At 47.1% G+C, this 16,965-nt stretch overlaps 1 protein-coding gene across 1 annotated transcript in view; it reads left to right on the top strand.

Annotated features, from left to right (window-relative positions):
* LOC135809669 (rapamycin-insensitive companion of mTOR-like) overlaps positions 1 to 16,965 on the top strand; it is a 61,365-nt gene that overhangs the window by 43,355 nt on the left and 1,045 nt on the right. The window contains exons 29-36 of the mRNA XM_065323076.1: positions 380 to 498; positions 741 to 834; positions 2,546 to 2,644; positions 3,078 to 3,184; positions 11,820 to 12,431; positions 12,774 to 12,873; positions 13,302 to 13,486; positions 14,448 to 14,588. Of these exons, the coding sequence (XP_065179148.1) occupies positions 380 to 498; positions 741 to 834; positions 2,546 to 2,644; positions 3,078 to 3,184; positions 11,820 to 12,431; positions 12,774 to 12,873; positions 13,302 to 13,486; positions 14,448 to 14,588 (1,457 nt within the window). The remainder of the gene's footprint in view (positions 1 to 379; positions 499 to 740; positions 835 to 2,545; positions 2,645 to 3,077; positions 3,185 to 11,819; positions 12,432 to 12,773; positions 12,874 to 13,301; positions 13,487 to 14,447; positions 14,589 to 16,965) is intronic.

A 16,965-nucleotide genomic window follows, 5' to 3' on the forward strand; every position in this document is an offset into this window, starting at 1 on the left:
GCAGTGGACTGTGTTATCACCGGCAGTGGACTGTGTTATCACCGGCAGTGGACTGTGTTATCACCGGCAGTGGACTGTGTTATCACCGGCAGTGGACTGTGTTATCACCGGCAGTGGACTGTGTTATCACCGGCAGTGGACTGTGTTATCACCGGCAGTGGACTGTGTTATCACCGGCAGTGGACTGTGTTATCACCGGCAGTGGACTGTGTTATCACCGGCAGTGGACTGTGTTATCACCAGCAGTGGACTGTGTTATCACCGGCAGTGCCACATGTAACACAATTCTCAGACATTAACAATCAAGAATTCGCCAGAAAATAGAAAAATTGCTCGTATCTCCATCCTCACATGTGTGCTTGTATCCCTGTGTGCGTAGAGTGAATGTCTGGCATATGTTGTCTCGGCCGAGACACAGCTAACGCAGACGCTGCTCTCGTTCAAGCATCTGCCGGAGGGCCACTACGCAAGGCGTTCACTGGACTGTGAAGAAGAACAGTAAGTAACACTGGTGGTGGCTAGCGGCAGTCTGATGTCTTGTTCTCGATTGCCACTTGCTGCTGCTCCTCAAGGGAGTGGTTAAACCCCCAATTAACACTGTGCTGTACTTCGTAGGTGCAACAGTGCAACATACATTGTGTTACAGCCAGGCTCATTGCCATTGACATGTAGGGTGAAGATGACACGGGCAGTGTTTGACAATGTGATGGTTGTTTGTTCAACGGCGGTGTTTTGTTCAGGTATGCACCTCACAACGTCCAGTTACTGCTCCCGGTGCATCTGTATGGTGAGCTGTGTCAGCATCGAGAAGGCTTCAACATGCTGTCGCAGGCTGTGAGTTTCAAACATGTTACCTGTACTGAGCCACTGACGTGTCGAGTAGAATGCAGCGCTTTGCAGCAGCTAGCAATACACTCCATTTAACAGCTTGGACTATGGAGTGCTTGAGGCACGTAGAGGTCTACCCTCGTTAGTACGACATCGGGTACAAGACAAACCTCATTAGTAGACAACGATCCGAAATCCCCTGACGCCTGAAATGCATTTTTTTAAACAGTCGTACGTGCAAATCCGGATAGTAAAACTGGTTATATTGTAAAGACAAAATAATTGAAACCCCGTGGTTGTCTACTAATGAGGGTAGATCTGTAGCATCCAGGGTGGCCATGAAGAGAGTTTGAATACTGTTGCATGCCTGTGACAATACTGGGCGAATAGGGGCTGCTAGTACAGGTGCATGCACAGTAAAACTTGTAAAAACTTGTCGCATATGGTGACCACTCGACTGGGTGGTTGCTGATCCCGTTGCCAAGGGCAATGCTATGCCTTCACACTTAGCCCTAGCCCTATTCTTTCACCTCTGCCTGTTCTCATCTCTGCTGCTTCGGAAACACATAATGGTATCTATATGCAGGCGCGTGCGCCGGTGCCCTTCAAGGGGGGTTCCGGGGCGTCCCCCGGGAAATTTTTCAAAAAATGAAGCAAAATCCTGCATTTTGAGCGAGCACCCAGGAACCGGGCACCCAGGAACCCATACGGGGCACGCGCCTGTATATGCGCGTGCAGTATGTAGATGGAGATGTCATGTGTGTATACTGTATACTACACATACTGTGTGTAGATGGAGATGTCATGTGTGTATACTGTATACTACACATACAGTATGTAGATGGAGATGTCATGTGTGTATACTGTATACTACACATACTGTGTGTAGATGGAGATGTCATGTGTGTATACTGTATACTACACATACTGTGTGTAGATGGAGATGTCATGTGTGTATACTGTATACTACACATACTGTGTGTAGATGGAGATGTCATGTGTGTATACTGTATACTACACATACTGTGTGTAGATGGAGATGTCATGTGTGTATACTGTATACTACACATACTGTGTGTAGATGGAGATGTCATGTGTGTATACTGTATACTACACATACTGTGTGTAGATGGAGATGTCATGTGTGTATACTGTATACTACACATACTGTGTGTAGATGGAGATGTCATGTGTGTATACTGTATACTACACATACTGTGTGTAGATGGAGATGTCATGTGTGTATACTGTATACTACACATACTGTGTGTAGATGGAGATGTCATGTGTGTATACTGTATACTACACATACTGTATGTAGATGGAGATGTCATGTGTGTATACTGTATACTACACATACTGTGTGTAGATGGAGATGTCATGTGTGTATACTGTATACTACACATACTGTGTGTAGATGGAGATGTCATGTGTGTATACTGTATACTACACATACTGTGTGTAGATGGAGATGTCATGTGTGTATACTGTATACTACACATACTGTGTGTAGATGGAGATGTCATGTGTGTATACTGTATACTACACATACTGTGTGTAGATGGAGATGTCATGTGTGTATACTGTATACTACACATACTGTGTGTAGATGGAGATGTCATGTGTGTATACTGTATACTACACATACTGTGTGGCTGTAGTGACTGTTACTGTGACTGTGTACTGCTGTCTTTGTGCTTGGCGTTGTATTGTGAAGGGCCATGTGAGTCACTTTGTTCACCGTCTTCAAGAGAGTGTCAACTCTACGTCGACGGGTGCTGGTGTACAGCGCATCAAGGCTGCAGTCTGGGCACTGGTAAGTATATTAGCAAGTGTGAGAACTAGCAGCGGCATTCTTCATAGATTTGCAACAACCTGACCAGACTGGTCTGGCCCAGCAATTTGTCATGGCTTGTCTGTGCCGCCAGCCGGAGTGATCACCACTGTCGCCAGCTGGAGGTCCTGCGGCTGATAATGGATTGACTGACACGCGAGACATACACAGGATTGTGTATCAGTGACTAAAAGTCTACTTCTTTTGAGATATTTGCTTCTGTCAGACTTGTGATGGTCCCGTTCGAGCGTTCAAATTTTGCTATGCTAGTACATTGCTAGCGTGACTACACACGTCTGTATGTGTGTGTGTGTGTGCACGCGCGCACGCGCGCGTGTGTGTTTGTGTGTGTGCGTGTACATGTGCGTGCATGTACGTTCGGGTGCATTTGTGTGTGTGTGTGTGGTGAATTCAGTGTCACATTGGCAGCAGCACTGGAGGCGTGGAGGCATTGGTAAAAGACGGTGTCTTCTCCATCATCATCGACCTGGCCAAAACCAGTCCCGTCTACTCACTGCGAGGGTAAGCCACTCTTCATGCACACATGCAGTGCAGTTAACTTACTTTAAGATGCTCACAGCAGCAATGCAGTTACTGCTGGTGATAGCGGCGGTGAATAGATTTGCTTGGTTCTCAAAAACTTCTTGTCACATACCGGTGTGCTCACGAAGGGGGAGGGAGCTCTACAGCCATCTGGTTCCATCCCTGTTGTGTAATGTAGATTAACCCTTTGCTGGTCTAACTCAATGTATGTGAGGGGTGGTCACGCAAATACATGTACACACAACCAGCAATAACTCAAGAACCATGTGATGTAGGTATGGGTAAACCATATATTTTCAAAACCTGTATGCCTGAACGCGTCAAGAAAATTCGAATATGACTAGGTCGAGGCAAGGATAGGGCCCATGGTAGCCCTTCAAGCTGAGAGAAAATACAATTGCGAATGAAATACACGAATATCACAGCACGAAGGGCATACCAAGTTCGTGATGGAGCTGAAGTCGTACGATAAACAATCAGGTAAGGGCTACGTCTTTACAAGAAATGTAGGCTCTCTACAATACCGCCATTGAACACCAACACCTCGCCATCGGCGATACGCCAGCAGCAGCAATTCCCATTCCACGATATCGCAGTTTCGGTTTGTTCATCTCAGCGCTGCTCGCGTCAGATTCACTCTCGCTCAGATTAGTACTCGGGCGCGAGCTTACGCATGCCGTGATTCTCAAGGCCAGGCGAATCAGCTGATCGCACCGGACGAGTCCTTGTGACAGTCGCTGTCGCCGTGTCGGCAGCAAGAAGGCTTCCTCTCTGTTTGGAGAATGTTGTTTCTTCATTCGTGGACGATATATTTTTGAACTAGCAGGACTCAACGGAGCTCTTTTTCTCAACATACTAACTACACTGCAAAACCTCCCGGGAGATCCAGCCTGGACTGGTGATGTTACTGCTCTCAGAATGCTTGTCAAACACGGCCCCAAGAGATGCACTTGCATTCTCGAAATGCGCCCATGGCGGATGGTCGTCTTTTCCAATTTCAAAAAACTTCAGTTGATCGATACGGCAAAAATTTGTATGGTAAGCATGGTTGTTTTGTACATCGTCAGAAAGCCTTGGACCTCAGCTACGCGTAGAGCGCCATTTTAGCTGTCTCCTAGCAACAAGACCCCAACAAAAATGAGGGCCAAACGTACCGATACTATAGTATCGATTCGCTTATGCAGTCCGTGCGCCAGATTCAAAAAAGTCGTCTAAAAGTTGACTTTTCATTTTCCGCACTGGGCAGTTTGCGGGTACTTTTTGAGTCGCATTCTCAATGGTGGACAATTATTTTATTTTGGAAAATGGTTTTGTGTCTATGGCTCGTTTGTTTTGGCATTTCGTTACCTGTGTGGTGAGCCTAAAAATTGCGCTTAGCCGTGGCAACGCAATGGTGTATTCCGTTTTTCAGCCAGATGACTTGTTTCGCTGTGGTCCGGCATCTTCCTAGATTCTCAGCCGTCGTCGAATTTGAGTATTTTCGAAACATTTTTTAGGGTGCAGGCGTGGGGCAAGGCTTTCACTCCCAGCCAATGGCACCATTTGGCATAACTCGGCCCTATGAACACGTCAGCAGGCCCTCGTTAGTGTCCAGCCCATATTTCCAAAAAATGGACTGGACTTGAAACTTGAGTGTACAGACAGTACTATGCATTATGCACGTAATGACCGTATGCAATAACTTTCGCAAGCTACACGACAAGGACTCCTGCAGAATAACATAATGATATTCACACCATATGCCATTGTGGTGCACCGTGATACCAATGACAGTATATTTATCGGTGATCAATTGCCTACTGGGTCGCTCCGTTGCCGAGAACGTCAACTTTGCGGACTGTGGAATGACCCGCGACACCGCCAACCACCCCTGACACAAAGCCAAATGCTGAAAGAGCTGACTGATACGGTACCTAGCAAGTTAACTGGATAATGCTCATCTTCAACAAAACCAGGACATAAAACAGTGCTATGATAAACTACCTCCAGTCACCGGAAACAAAATTTGTGCATTACGCATATGGATAGAGATTGCACTAGTACATGTATAATTGCATACTGTAAATATACAAATTTTCGGCAGCTATTTAATTTCGGCTATATTCGGCACCGATCCAAAACGCCTAAATTAAAACGCCGATGAAATTTTTCGCAGCATCTGTCGCACTATACCATGCCCTCTACCCCACGCCGAAAATAAATCGCCGCCGAAATGTCAAAAATCGTGAAGTGCCGAAATTTTGCAGCGCCGAAATTTTGTATATTTACAGTACCAATCTTATAGCCGTTTCACACTCGCGTCTTTCTGTGACGTCGTTTTCAACCAAAACGTCGACTTGCTGCACAAGTCGATTCACACACACATCAAACACATCGTTTTGCCAACAATCAGCAACATTATTAGCAGTCCATGGGCAAAAAAATAACGGCATGCGAGTAGATTCAAAATAAAAAAATTGGGGGGAGCGGAAATCATTGGAAGCGTAAATCTGGCACCAAATCCGCAACAGGCAAGCCTCGGCCTCATTATCAAACGTTTTCGTCATGGTGAAGGTGAAGGTACGAACAAAGGCACCGGTATGAAAAGAAAAGAACGGAACTTCAATGTCAAAGTCGAAAGGAACGGAACAGAAGAAAATTTTTTTGACAGATGCAGCTAGCAGGTTGCATGCTCACTTCAAATTTCCCCGCCAAGATCTCTGCGCATGCGGATAGGCCAGACAAGAGTTCAAGACGACAAAAAAGACGAAGACGTGGCCGAAGACTCTGCCCATAGGGCCGCGTCTGCGTTTTGAAGTCTTCAGCTCACGTTTTGGGGATTCCCCGGGATCGCCTAGGCAACGAAGACGAAGACGCGAATAAAGACGTGAGTGTGAAACGCCTATTAGAGAAACAAAACAAGTTATCGGGTCTATACCATCAGAGTTGGCGGCTATATGTATTGGATTCTCCTGGTGTGCAGAATGATGCTGGCGGCGTGGTTCATATCCACTGTTGGCTTGCTGTCGGCAGTACCTTCACTATCTCACGTCTAAGGCATTTTATAGTCTGCATGACTTGGATCAGAACGCCATAGCAGGGAACACGATAACGGTCGGACATCGGACATTTTCCGACCATTTTCGGTTTGAATCCGGCGCTTTTTTACTTGAACGGACAAACTGTCCGACCGAAATTCAGAAATGGCGTCGTTGGGGAAGAGAAAGGCTGACGACAATGGCGCTCCGCCTGGGAAGAAGTCCCGCGGAGTTAGAGCAGCTACTTGTGAAAAGTGGGTTTCGCAGTATGAAAAGGAGCTGTCCACTTCAGTTTGGCTCCAGTTTGAGCGTAGTAAAGGAGATCGAGAAGTAGCAGAAGTGTTGAAATGTAAACTTTGCTCTCAGTTCGTTGAGAAGCTGAGAAGTTCAAAAAACTTTTCCGAGTCGTTTGTTACAGGATCCAAAAATTTGAAAACGTCCGCGTTCAAGGACCACGCCGCTTCAGAAATGCACCAGCGTGCGATGTGCCTGTATCGAAAGGAGCAGTCCTTGGGCAACGCTATTGAATACGCTCCTATCGCACAGGCTCTGTGCAAGATCGATGAGGCAACTGCTGCGAAGGTTGGACGAAAGTTCGACATCGCATACGTGCTTTGCAAAGAACACATCACTTTCGCGAAGATGGGGACGTTCTGCCAACTCGAGGAGCGACATGGTGTCGATCTTGGAACTGGAAACAAGAACGAACAAGCGTGTGCCACTTTCGCGGACTACATCGGTCTTTCGCTGAAAAATCAGCTCAAGTCGAACGTTCAGAAATGCAAGTTCTTCAGTATTCAAACGGACGGAACAAGTGACGCAGCGAACGTTGAAGAGGAGTTGTTCGTGGCCCTGTTTTGTGAAACGCACAGCAGCGATGGCCAGATTTACGTACGTAGTCAGTATGCCTGTGTTCTGCAGCCCCGTTCTGTTGATGCGAACGGACTCATGGCTTGTTTCGAGCGAGCTATGGAGAAAGTCGGTCTTGATTGGTAATCGAAACTGATCGGAATAGGCTGTGATGGTGCTGCTGTAAACATGGGATGAAATGGTTTACGAGGGAAGCTGGCTGACGTGGTTCCGTGGATTGTACCTGTTTGGTACGTAGCTCATCGACTAGAGCTTGCTCTCAAAGATGCTCTGAAAGGAACACTCTTCGACATAGTGGATGAGCTGCTCTTGCGCGTGTACTATCTCTATGAAAAATCTACAAAAAAATGCCGAGAGCTGGAGAGTGTTGTACAGTCCCTGCGTGAGTCACTTGAAGATCACGATGATGACATTCCGTGCAGTGGTGGCTACCGCCCATTGCGTGCAAGTGGCACACGCTTCATCTCACATAAAGTGGCTGCTCTTCGACGCATCATCGACTGTCTGGGCGTGTATGTTGCTCACCTGCAGACTCTGATTGACGACCCTGCGGTGAAATCTGTGGACAAGGCCCGGCTGAAGGGATACGTACGCACTTGGTGCTCAGGGAAGGTATTGTTTGCCTGTGCCTTCTTCCATGATCTGCTGAAACCGTCTGCCATCCTCTGCAAATTGTTGCAAGCTGATGAGATTTGCATTGTCAGCACCATTGAAGCGATGCTCAAGGTGAATGCGTCCGTCGAGACCATCCAGTCCGCTTCACTTGACGATCTTCCCACCGTCAAACAAGTGAAGGCACGTTTTCGACCGGACGAGAGTGGGAACCTGATGTACCAGGGGGTTAAAGTCAGCACTGTGGACGCCGCCTTCAATCAAGTGAAGGCGATCCATCAGGATGTCGCCGCCAAGATCAGCAGCTGCTTGAGCGCACGGATTTGGGACGACAACAAGCAGCTGCTGTCCGACTCGCTTTTGCTATTGGCAACACATGGCTGGAACAAGCACTCGGATGCGACCTTCGGCGTAGAAGCTATTGAACGGCTAACGAGGAGTTTTGAAGCACCGCTTCAGAAAGCTGGAGCAGATGTGACCCTGATCGCAGATGAATGGGATGAGATGGTTGTGTACGCTCAACGATACTTCTGCCTGACAGACGGTCACCGTCAAGTTTGGAAGCTTTTTAATGTCGCCGAAGCCTGTCGTTGGCAGAACATGCTGTGTCTGGTCGAGCTGCTATTCTGCCTGCCTATGTCGAATGGCAAGGTAGAGCGGATCTTCTCGACGGTGAAGCACGTCAACTCGGATCGCCGGTGCCGCCTATCGGAGGACCGCTTGGATGCGCTAGTGCGCATTGCCGTTGAAGGGCCACCTGCTGCAGACTGGCAGTCCGGTGAAGCTGTTTCCCTGTGGTGGAGCGACAAATGCAGAAGAACGGTCCGCGACAACAGAGCTCCCGCAGCGTCAGCTCGCTCCCAGCCTGAGCCATCGGATGACTCCGACCAATACCAGTTGGATTTGGAAGACTGGGACAATTTCACACAGCAAGCATAGAGCACGACTAGTTCTGCTGCTTCTATTGGCAGTGAATAGTTGGTACTTACCATGGCATGCTGCTGCATAATGCACAAATATGTGAAATCAATGTTCCCATCATGAACAATACTTGAGATCTGTCACAATCATACTATTGTGACTAATACCAACAGCAGGGTTGTTTGCTGTGATGTAGCGACTGCGTATATGCGTGCCGCATGTCAGTTATGAAAGTGGCGCATGAAAGGGAGAAAATCTGCAAAAATCACAGTGTCCGGCCATGTCCGACCGTTTCCGAAAGTGTCAGGACATTGTGTCAGAGCAATGTAAAAATCTTATCGTGTTCCCTGCCATAGTTATCCACACGAGAATGGTAATAAATCCAGATCACTAAGGCCTTCTTCACTGCAGTTGGCGCAATACGTTCACGGGATCGCGTCTCCGACCTCCAAACTGTAATTATACCTGGCTAGTCTGTTGTTTATTGGCAGACAAGAATTGCGATGCTTCTTCAAAAGAGGCAGTTTAGCGATGTCTGTCCATGACATATTCCGCATTGCTGTGTGTGGAAGGAAAGGTGCAACAATATTAGATTGCTGCTGGCCATAGACATCAAACTGCAACATCTGGGCTTCAGCTGTCACAGGTCCATTGACAGAGAGACTGCCGCATATTGCACATACTGCAAACTATTGACTTCATGCCATCGCCTCATGGATCAGAAGTCACCACACTGAAAGGAGAACAGCAGAGGAAAACAGAACTGATGCAGTTAATCGATGCAGTTAATTGGCAGCAACAAATTTACTCCTTCATTTCATTTGACGAATTTGAGTCGTGTAATGCAAGAAAAAAGTCAGAGAGCAGGATCTAGGAGAGGGCATGCACCAGTTCTGTTGTGCCTATAATAATTAGATGCTCAGAATTTCACCACAATAATGCACATAATACTGACATATTTACACTATGCAACCTAGTAGTCAACAAATTCAGAAAAAAATCTAGTACTTCAGCTGGTGAAATATCCCACCTCTATCCCCTAAGCTCAAATGTCCCTGTAAAATTGATAAAGGATTGGTAGATGCTCACTCGGAGTGGTGTTTGAAAAGTAACACAACATGTCATTACGATTTAGAGCATGCTCAATTGTCTCTTCTCATAAAATCACAATATTGCCTGTGCATGGTTTATTTCGGGTGCAATTGTGGGGCACATAGGTATCACTCTATTTTCTCGTGCATTCGAAAGATATAAAGCTTTGGTCTATCACCCCACAAAGCGGCTTTAGTGTCCGCGATGGGTAAATGCCTTACCTGGTGTGAAATTGGTGACCATATTCCTCGTTTCAGCAATTACAAAAATGAGACATTCGTCCTGGGTGGCTGCTCACGAACTGCAAGCTCCAAAATAATTTTCCAGGGTACGGCCATAGGTGTCTACATCACTCCGAGCCATCTCTCCAGTGTAGGAAAGGTCTCCTGACGAGACTAGAAGGGCTCTAAGCAGCAAATTTCATTGAAATATTCACCATTCGGAGATAGGCGAAATCAACAGAAAACAAGCCCGCAGGTGCGGCGCCTTGGAGGCTACGATTCCCGCGAGAAAATGAAAATCGGTCTCTCAAGGGCCTTGGCGCACGGACTGTATGGTAGACCGGTAAAGGGTTACAGGGGAAGTTAAGGCAAAAATCAAAATTTCACCAGTTGTAGTATTCGGGGTGCTGAGTCGAATGGTCTTGGTCCGAGAAAGCTGAGACGCTCCCTTCCTACTTGAATCCCAATCGAACTCTCGCACTTCCACCGAAACTGGGTGACTGCGCCCTACTAGATGGGGATTTGCATGCAAAATGTCACTAAAAGCGCCATTTCGTTCTTATAAAAGCACGGATGACCGCGATTGGCCCATATGTTGTAGTCTTTTGGACGCTGAGTCGACTGGTTTTGGTCCGAAAAGGCTGCGATGCAGCATTCCTCCTTTATTCCCAAACGAACATGGTTGAACAAGCGGTCACGTGCTCCTGGGTGCCCAAATCACCTGGTCACCACGCCAGCAGGCGACAACTTTCACACCAAGGTTCAACTCGAGTTCAACTCGAGTGTCAGGACTGCAACCAAAAAAGGTCAAACAGGCTAGTAAGTTGTACCCTGCAGGCACGGTGACCAGGTGACTGGTGTACGCAGGAGCACGTGACCGCTTGCTCAACCATGTTCGATTGGGAATGAAGGAGGAACGCTGCATCGCAGCCTTTTCGGACCAAAACCAGTCGACTCAGCGTCCAAAAGACTACAACATATGGGCCAATTGCGGTCATCCATGCTTTTATAAGAACGAAATGGCGCTTTTAGTGACATTTTGCATACAAATCCCCATCTAGTAGGGCGCAGTCACCCAGTTTCGGTGGAAGTGCGCGAGTTCGATTGGGATTAAAGTAGGAAGGGAGCGTCTCGGCTTCCTCGGACCACGACCATTCCACTCAGCACCCCGAAGACTACAACTGATGAAATTTTGATTTTTGCCTTAACTTCCCCTTTAATAGGAATGACTTCGCACCGCTGTAGAAGGGTTGGTTGCTCGCTTGTAGAAATTCCAGCAACCGTGCATAACTGGTGTTTTTGCCTCCACCGACCGCAAACACTCTCCTACATACGATCTTGAACATAGGCATGACCATTTCAGGGGGACTGGGGTCAGAGCTACCTGGCCTGGTGAATGTAAAATGACTACATCCAAATCAATACAGGACAAAGTGAGAAACAGTACTAGGATCCCGGGCCGCATTGCAGGTGTGTGTGCTTGAAAGCAGAAAAATCCGTGCCTTCCAACAGCGAATGACGACGCGTAAAAAATAACTCCTTGAGAGAAAGAGAGAGAACATTAAGGGAAACAAAATACTGGTTGTTGTTGGACGCCATTGCTGCGCACCTGGCGATGACACATTCTGCCTTCGTGATGTCGACTCCTTCTGCCTTCACACGTACTAGTAACTTTGTCCTTTTGTATCGCATCGTTTCGTGTCGGCTGCATGCAGTGATATTTCGTAGCATATCTTTTCGTTTCGTTTGCATGCCGTGTTATCTTGTTCTCCTAACATGTATAATATTGTGCGTCTGTGTGTGTGTGTGTGCGTGTGCGTGTGGGTGTACATGTGGGTGTCTGTCTGTATGTGTCCATGTCTGTGTCTGTGTGTGTTCCAGAACGTGTGTCCTAGCCTTAGCACTGGTAGCTCAGCGACCGGAAGGCTGCGCTGCCCTTGTCGCTCTTGGCTGGCAGTGCAGTGGACAGGCAGCAGGAGTTGCCTATTTTGCGGCTGAGGAACATGAGGAGGAAAGTGACAGCACGGCGGAGTTTGACGGTGCATTTGATACGTCGCTGAAGGATGACGAAGATGATTGCAGCACCACAGGCAGAATTGAAAGCCTTGGCAGCACTGAGGACCGTAGCTTGCCGAAGTCGCACACTGATAAGCCAATCAGTGAATCCGATACGATACCCGGAAAATTTCGCCGGCGTACGCTAAGCGGTAATGACAGCACAATGGTCAAGATTCAACGGCAATCCACACCAGACGAGGTTGCTGTTCCTCCTCAACGTTACATGCCGCGTAAGTCCAGCGTACCGTTTGCAACGGCACCGCCACAGATCTCCTGGGGCAATACACTGGGACGCTCAACTCCTACCGGCTCTCTGACTTCGGCCAATTCACCATCGGGTCGCTTCTCACCCAGAGCATTGACACCACTTCGAAGGCGCATCTCCATGTCGCCAAGTCAATCATCCGTCTTTACTAGTGTCGACAAACCATCCAGGTAAAGCCATCTATCACTTCTAAACGCATATTTTCTTTCCTCTGTGATGCACTGCATAGATGATGGGTGCTCCGTCGTCCACTGCATAGATTGTGGATGTTTCTCCATCATGCACTGCATAGATCATGGGTGCTGCGTCGTCCACTGCATAGATTGTGGGTGTTTCTCCATCATGCACTGCATAGATCATGGGTGTTTCTCTGTCGTGGATGTTGCTTCAAGTTCGGTCCATTTTCTGTCTCCATTGTTTTAGTTTGTAGTTAGTTGTTGGTTTGTTGTTTGCTGCTGCTGCTGCTGATAATGATGATGTTTTCATTGTTTTTGCTGCTGCTGTCCCTACAGAGAAGGTACGTTAGGCTTGTTGGCCTTCAAGAACAAGGCAAGAGCAGCCAGCAATCTCTTCGCAGTCTGCCTACCTGATGACATCCGACAACTTTTTGAGGTGAGCGATGAGCTGTAATAAGATGCTGTTGCTGCTCCTGTTGCTGCTGCTGCTGCTGCTGGTGTTGTCTTCGTTGTTGCTGCTGCTGCTGCTGTTGTTGTTGTTGTTGCTGTTATGTTTGGAGAATAGACGGACCTTTGTTTATTCGTTGAGTTGGTATTGGACAGGATTTTTTGTCATGGAATGTGCTGCCCTTACATCGTAACCGCACAGTTCAACAATGTCTCCGATTTTTTTAAAGAAAAAAAGAATGCAGCATTCACACACATATGTGCATATACATGTACATGCGCCCGGTCTGATGGTGTTCCTGTCCGAATACTCTTGGTGTGAGTTGAATATTCGTATCATGCATACTGTGCTGTGCCACATTGCACTGCAGAGCTCTAGATGAGTTTCGTTGCTTTGCTTCTGTGCTTTTTCTTCAGTTTGACGCACCGCAGTGTACGAGCTCCTTTGCCGAGCACGGCATAGACATGTCGTTTGATCTCTATTTAAAGTTTGACAACCTGCATGTGCCGGAGACCTGCTTGAAATGCTGCATCACGCCCAATGATGACATCATCAACGCAGACCAGGAGAACACTGTGGTGACGGCTGAGGGAGCTTACGGGTAGGTCTCCACTACACGTACATTCAACTTCGCTAATAACGACTTCGGATATAACGACAATTCGCGAATAACGACAGAATTTCCATGCCCAGAGCAAAGTCTCATCTGACTGTATACATTTAACTTTGGATATAACGACTATCTGAATAACGACAATTCGCGAATAGCGACATGATTTTAGTGCCCCGGGGTCATATTCACTGCTTGAATAACGACTTTCTGGGCTTTTGACAGCTATTTCAAGTACTGAGTACCTGTCCTGCAGAAGTACCTGAACCCGTGGCGATGGATAAGGCACACGTACATGTACAAGAAGATACAGCGGGGGGAGGGGTGCTTTTTGAAAATTTTCTTTTGCTTCAAAATAGTTGGAGTGATTAGCACACCTATTGTACATGTAGTTGTACATGATTGCACAGTAATCATCATTCTACTACAATGAACATGTCCCTGCAGATGGCTCCAAAGGGCTAATTTTTCAATAAATTCCCCTTTGATATTGACTTTATAGTTCCTTTCAGTTGCAATACAAAAATAAAGTACAAATTGACGTAGAGCATGAAAAGAGCTTCATTTCGATATGCATGTCATACTATACAAAATATGGGTTCACATACATTCAAATGGACTTCGGATATAAGGACACTTTTCTGATGCCCCGCCGAATGTCGTTATTCGCAAAGTTGACTGTATGTTGTAGGCTGTTTGCTGTAATTTGAAGCTTCACGTGTACAACGACCATCAGATTGCTTGTTGTCACATATGTTATCATAATTATCCTGCGGTAGTGTTTGTTAAATACACCCATTTTTGTACACTACTGGAGTTCTACTCCTAAAGAGACCGAGAGAGTGAGAGTGAGCAAGCGAGTGAAATGCAGGAAAGAGTGAGTGTACGTGAGTGAGAGAGTAGCTGATACGGTCGATCAACAATGATCTGTTGGCTCTTGCATTGCACACAGGAGCAAAGTGGCCACGGACGCAACGCAGTTCTCTGACAAGACACCAGCGCAGCGTAATGCGTTCGCCAAAGAAGTTGTCAAGTTGGTCACCAAGCTCAGCTGCCCAGTTGGAAGTCGGGCAACTCAACAATCCTTGCTGGCGTAAGTTTGCCATCATTACTCTGTGTACAGCAGGTGGGGGGGGGGGGGGGGGTGTCGGTCAATGCTGCATCAGCAGCTGAGATGCAGTCATTATCTAGTGACCATGCTGTGCTTCACGTGAGTCACACGTACATCTCTTGTAGATCTCATGCCGGTACTTTCACTGTTCTCGGAGACTCAATGTCTGCATCTCTTGTAGATCTCATGCCGGTACTTTCACTGTTCTCGGAGACTCGATGTCTGCATCTCTTGTAGATCTCATGCCGGTACTTTCACTGTTCTCGGAGACTCGATGTCTGCATCTCTTGTAGATCTCATGCCGGTACTTTCACTGTTCTCGGAGACTCGATGTCTGCATCTCTTGTAGATCTCATGCCGGTACTTTCACTGTTCTCGGAGACTCAATGTCTGCATCTCTTGTAGATCTCATGCCGGTACTTTCACTGTTCTCGGAGACTCAATGTCTGCATCTCTTGTAGATCTCATGCCGGTACTTTCACTGTTCTCGGAGACTCAATGTCTGCATCTCTTGTAGATCTCATGCCGGTACTTTCACTGTTCTCGGAGACTCGATGTCTGTCAAGTATTGTCGTGGACATGGAAATCCAGTCGCATGACGCGGGGCCAGCGCCCTCAGTACGCACAAAACGTTGCATGAAGTGCACGTGTTGAATAAACTGTTGATCATATGCGTACTCACGGCTGCATGGCCAGCGCCCTGGGCCGCTTGACTTCCGACTGGGTTTCCATGTCCACGGCAGTACATGCACGGTCAACATCGCTAATAACGACTGCGGATATTATTATTATTTATTCCCGTAGCTATGCAGAAGACGTTACTTCAGTAACGTCTGGCGCTAGCCAGGGTCCACACAGCTTTAATTTGGTGTTTGTTTGTTTGTTTGTTTGTGTCACGGCTGGAACTATCCCGTATCTGTCCCGTATCTGTCCCGTATCTGTGACTACAAAGGCTCTACAGGATTGTACATAACAGATGTCCACAATATTTGCGGGTTCCTGTATCTGTCCCGTACCATACCAATATTCGTCGTATTATGTATACGACTCCCTGATGTAGAGGGAGATTTGGAAAGAAATAGGGAGACGAGGAGGAAATTAAATTAGAATAGACGCCGAATAGGTGATAGGATGCGTCAGCATAAACATACTTTGGAAGAGAGATCCCGTCGTCTCCAAAATAAGCGTGAACGAGCGATTCAGCTCCGGTCACAGGAAACGTCGGAAGAGAGATCCCGTCGACTCCAGAACGCCCGTGATCGGCAGAGTCCGCCGGTCCCAGGCAACGTCAGGACAGACATCCCGTTGAGTCCAGAACGCCCGTGATCGGCAGAGTCTAAGCCGGTCCCAGGAACCGTCAGGACAGACATCCCGTCGAGTCCAGAACGCCCGTGATCGGCAGAGTCAGCGCCGGTCCCAGTAAACGTCAGGACAGACATCCCGTCGACGCGCAGAAAAAATAAATCTGCAGCCTCTTTTGCCGTTGGACAGGAGACTGTAAAGTTATGTAATGTCCAAATTTCGACGTGAGCAGCAGGTCACTCGCGTTGATTTTTCGACGTGCGAGCCAAATAACGCGTCGCAGACATCCCGTCGACGCGCAGAAAAACTAAATCTGCAGCCTCTTTGCCGTCGGACAGGATACGTATTTTAGGAGACTGTAAAGTTATGTAATGTACTCCACAGGCAACCAAGCATTCGGCGTGGTCATTGGCTCAACAGCTCAATGTACATGTATTACTACAAAAAGGCCAGAAAATCCGATTACTGTATTACAATCAACTAATTTTCGCTGGCGATTTAATTTCGCTGATTTCGCCGCTTGGTACCAACCGGCCAAAGTAAATCGCAGGCCAAAGTTTGTCATATAGGCAAATGATGCATGATTAAGCAATGGATGCATGTGAGAGCAAAAATACCGATCGATTTCAAATTTGACGTGAAATTGCGCGTCACGTCGGAAATAACGTGCATCTTAACCTCTCTAATAGAGAGGTTTCTATTTCTCATCGGCCAAAATTTGTTGATTTACAGTATAACGAGATAAAAAGAAAAGAAGGAGCAAACCGAAAGTACATGATTATTAGAGAAATACATGTAACAATCCGCAATAAATTCTGCAAATACTTTTGCCTAACTCATAATATTCAAACCGATTGAAACGTTTTTGCAATACAGTGATGTGGCCAATCAACGGAAAAAGACATGTCCATCAGTTCTTATAACATGTACGATGAGCAAGGCAAAAAAGCATAAAAGCATAGCGTAGGGCCCTGAGCTTCCAAGCTCTCTCGTTCATATTTTACTAGGGCAGGATATGACGACAATTCGCGAATAACGACAGAATTTCCGTGCCCAG

Source organism: Sycon ciliatum, chromosome 2 (genome assembly GCF_964019385.1).
Source record: "Sycon ciliatum chromosome 2, ocSycCili1.1, whole genome shotgun sequence".
NCBI lineage: Eukaryota > Metazoa > Porifera > Calcarea > Leucosolenida > Sycettidae > Sycon > Sycon ciliatum.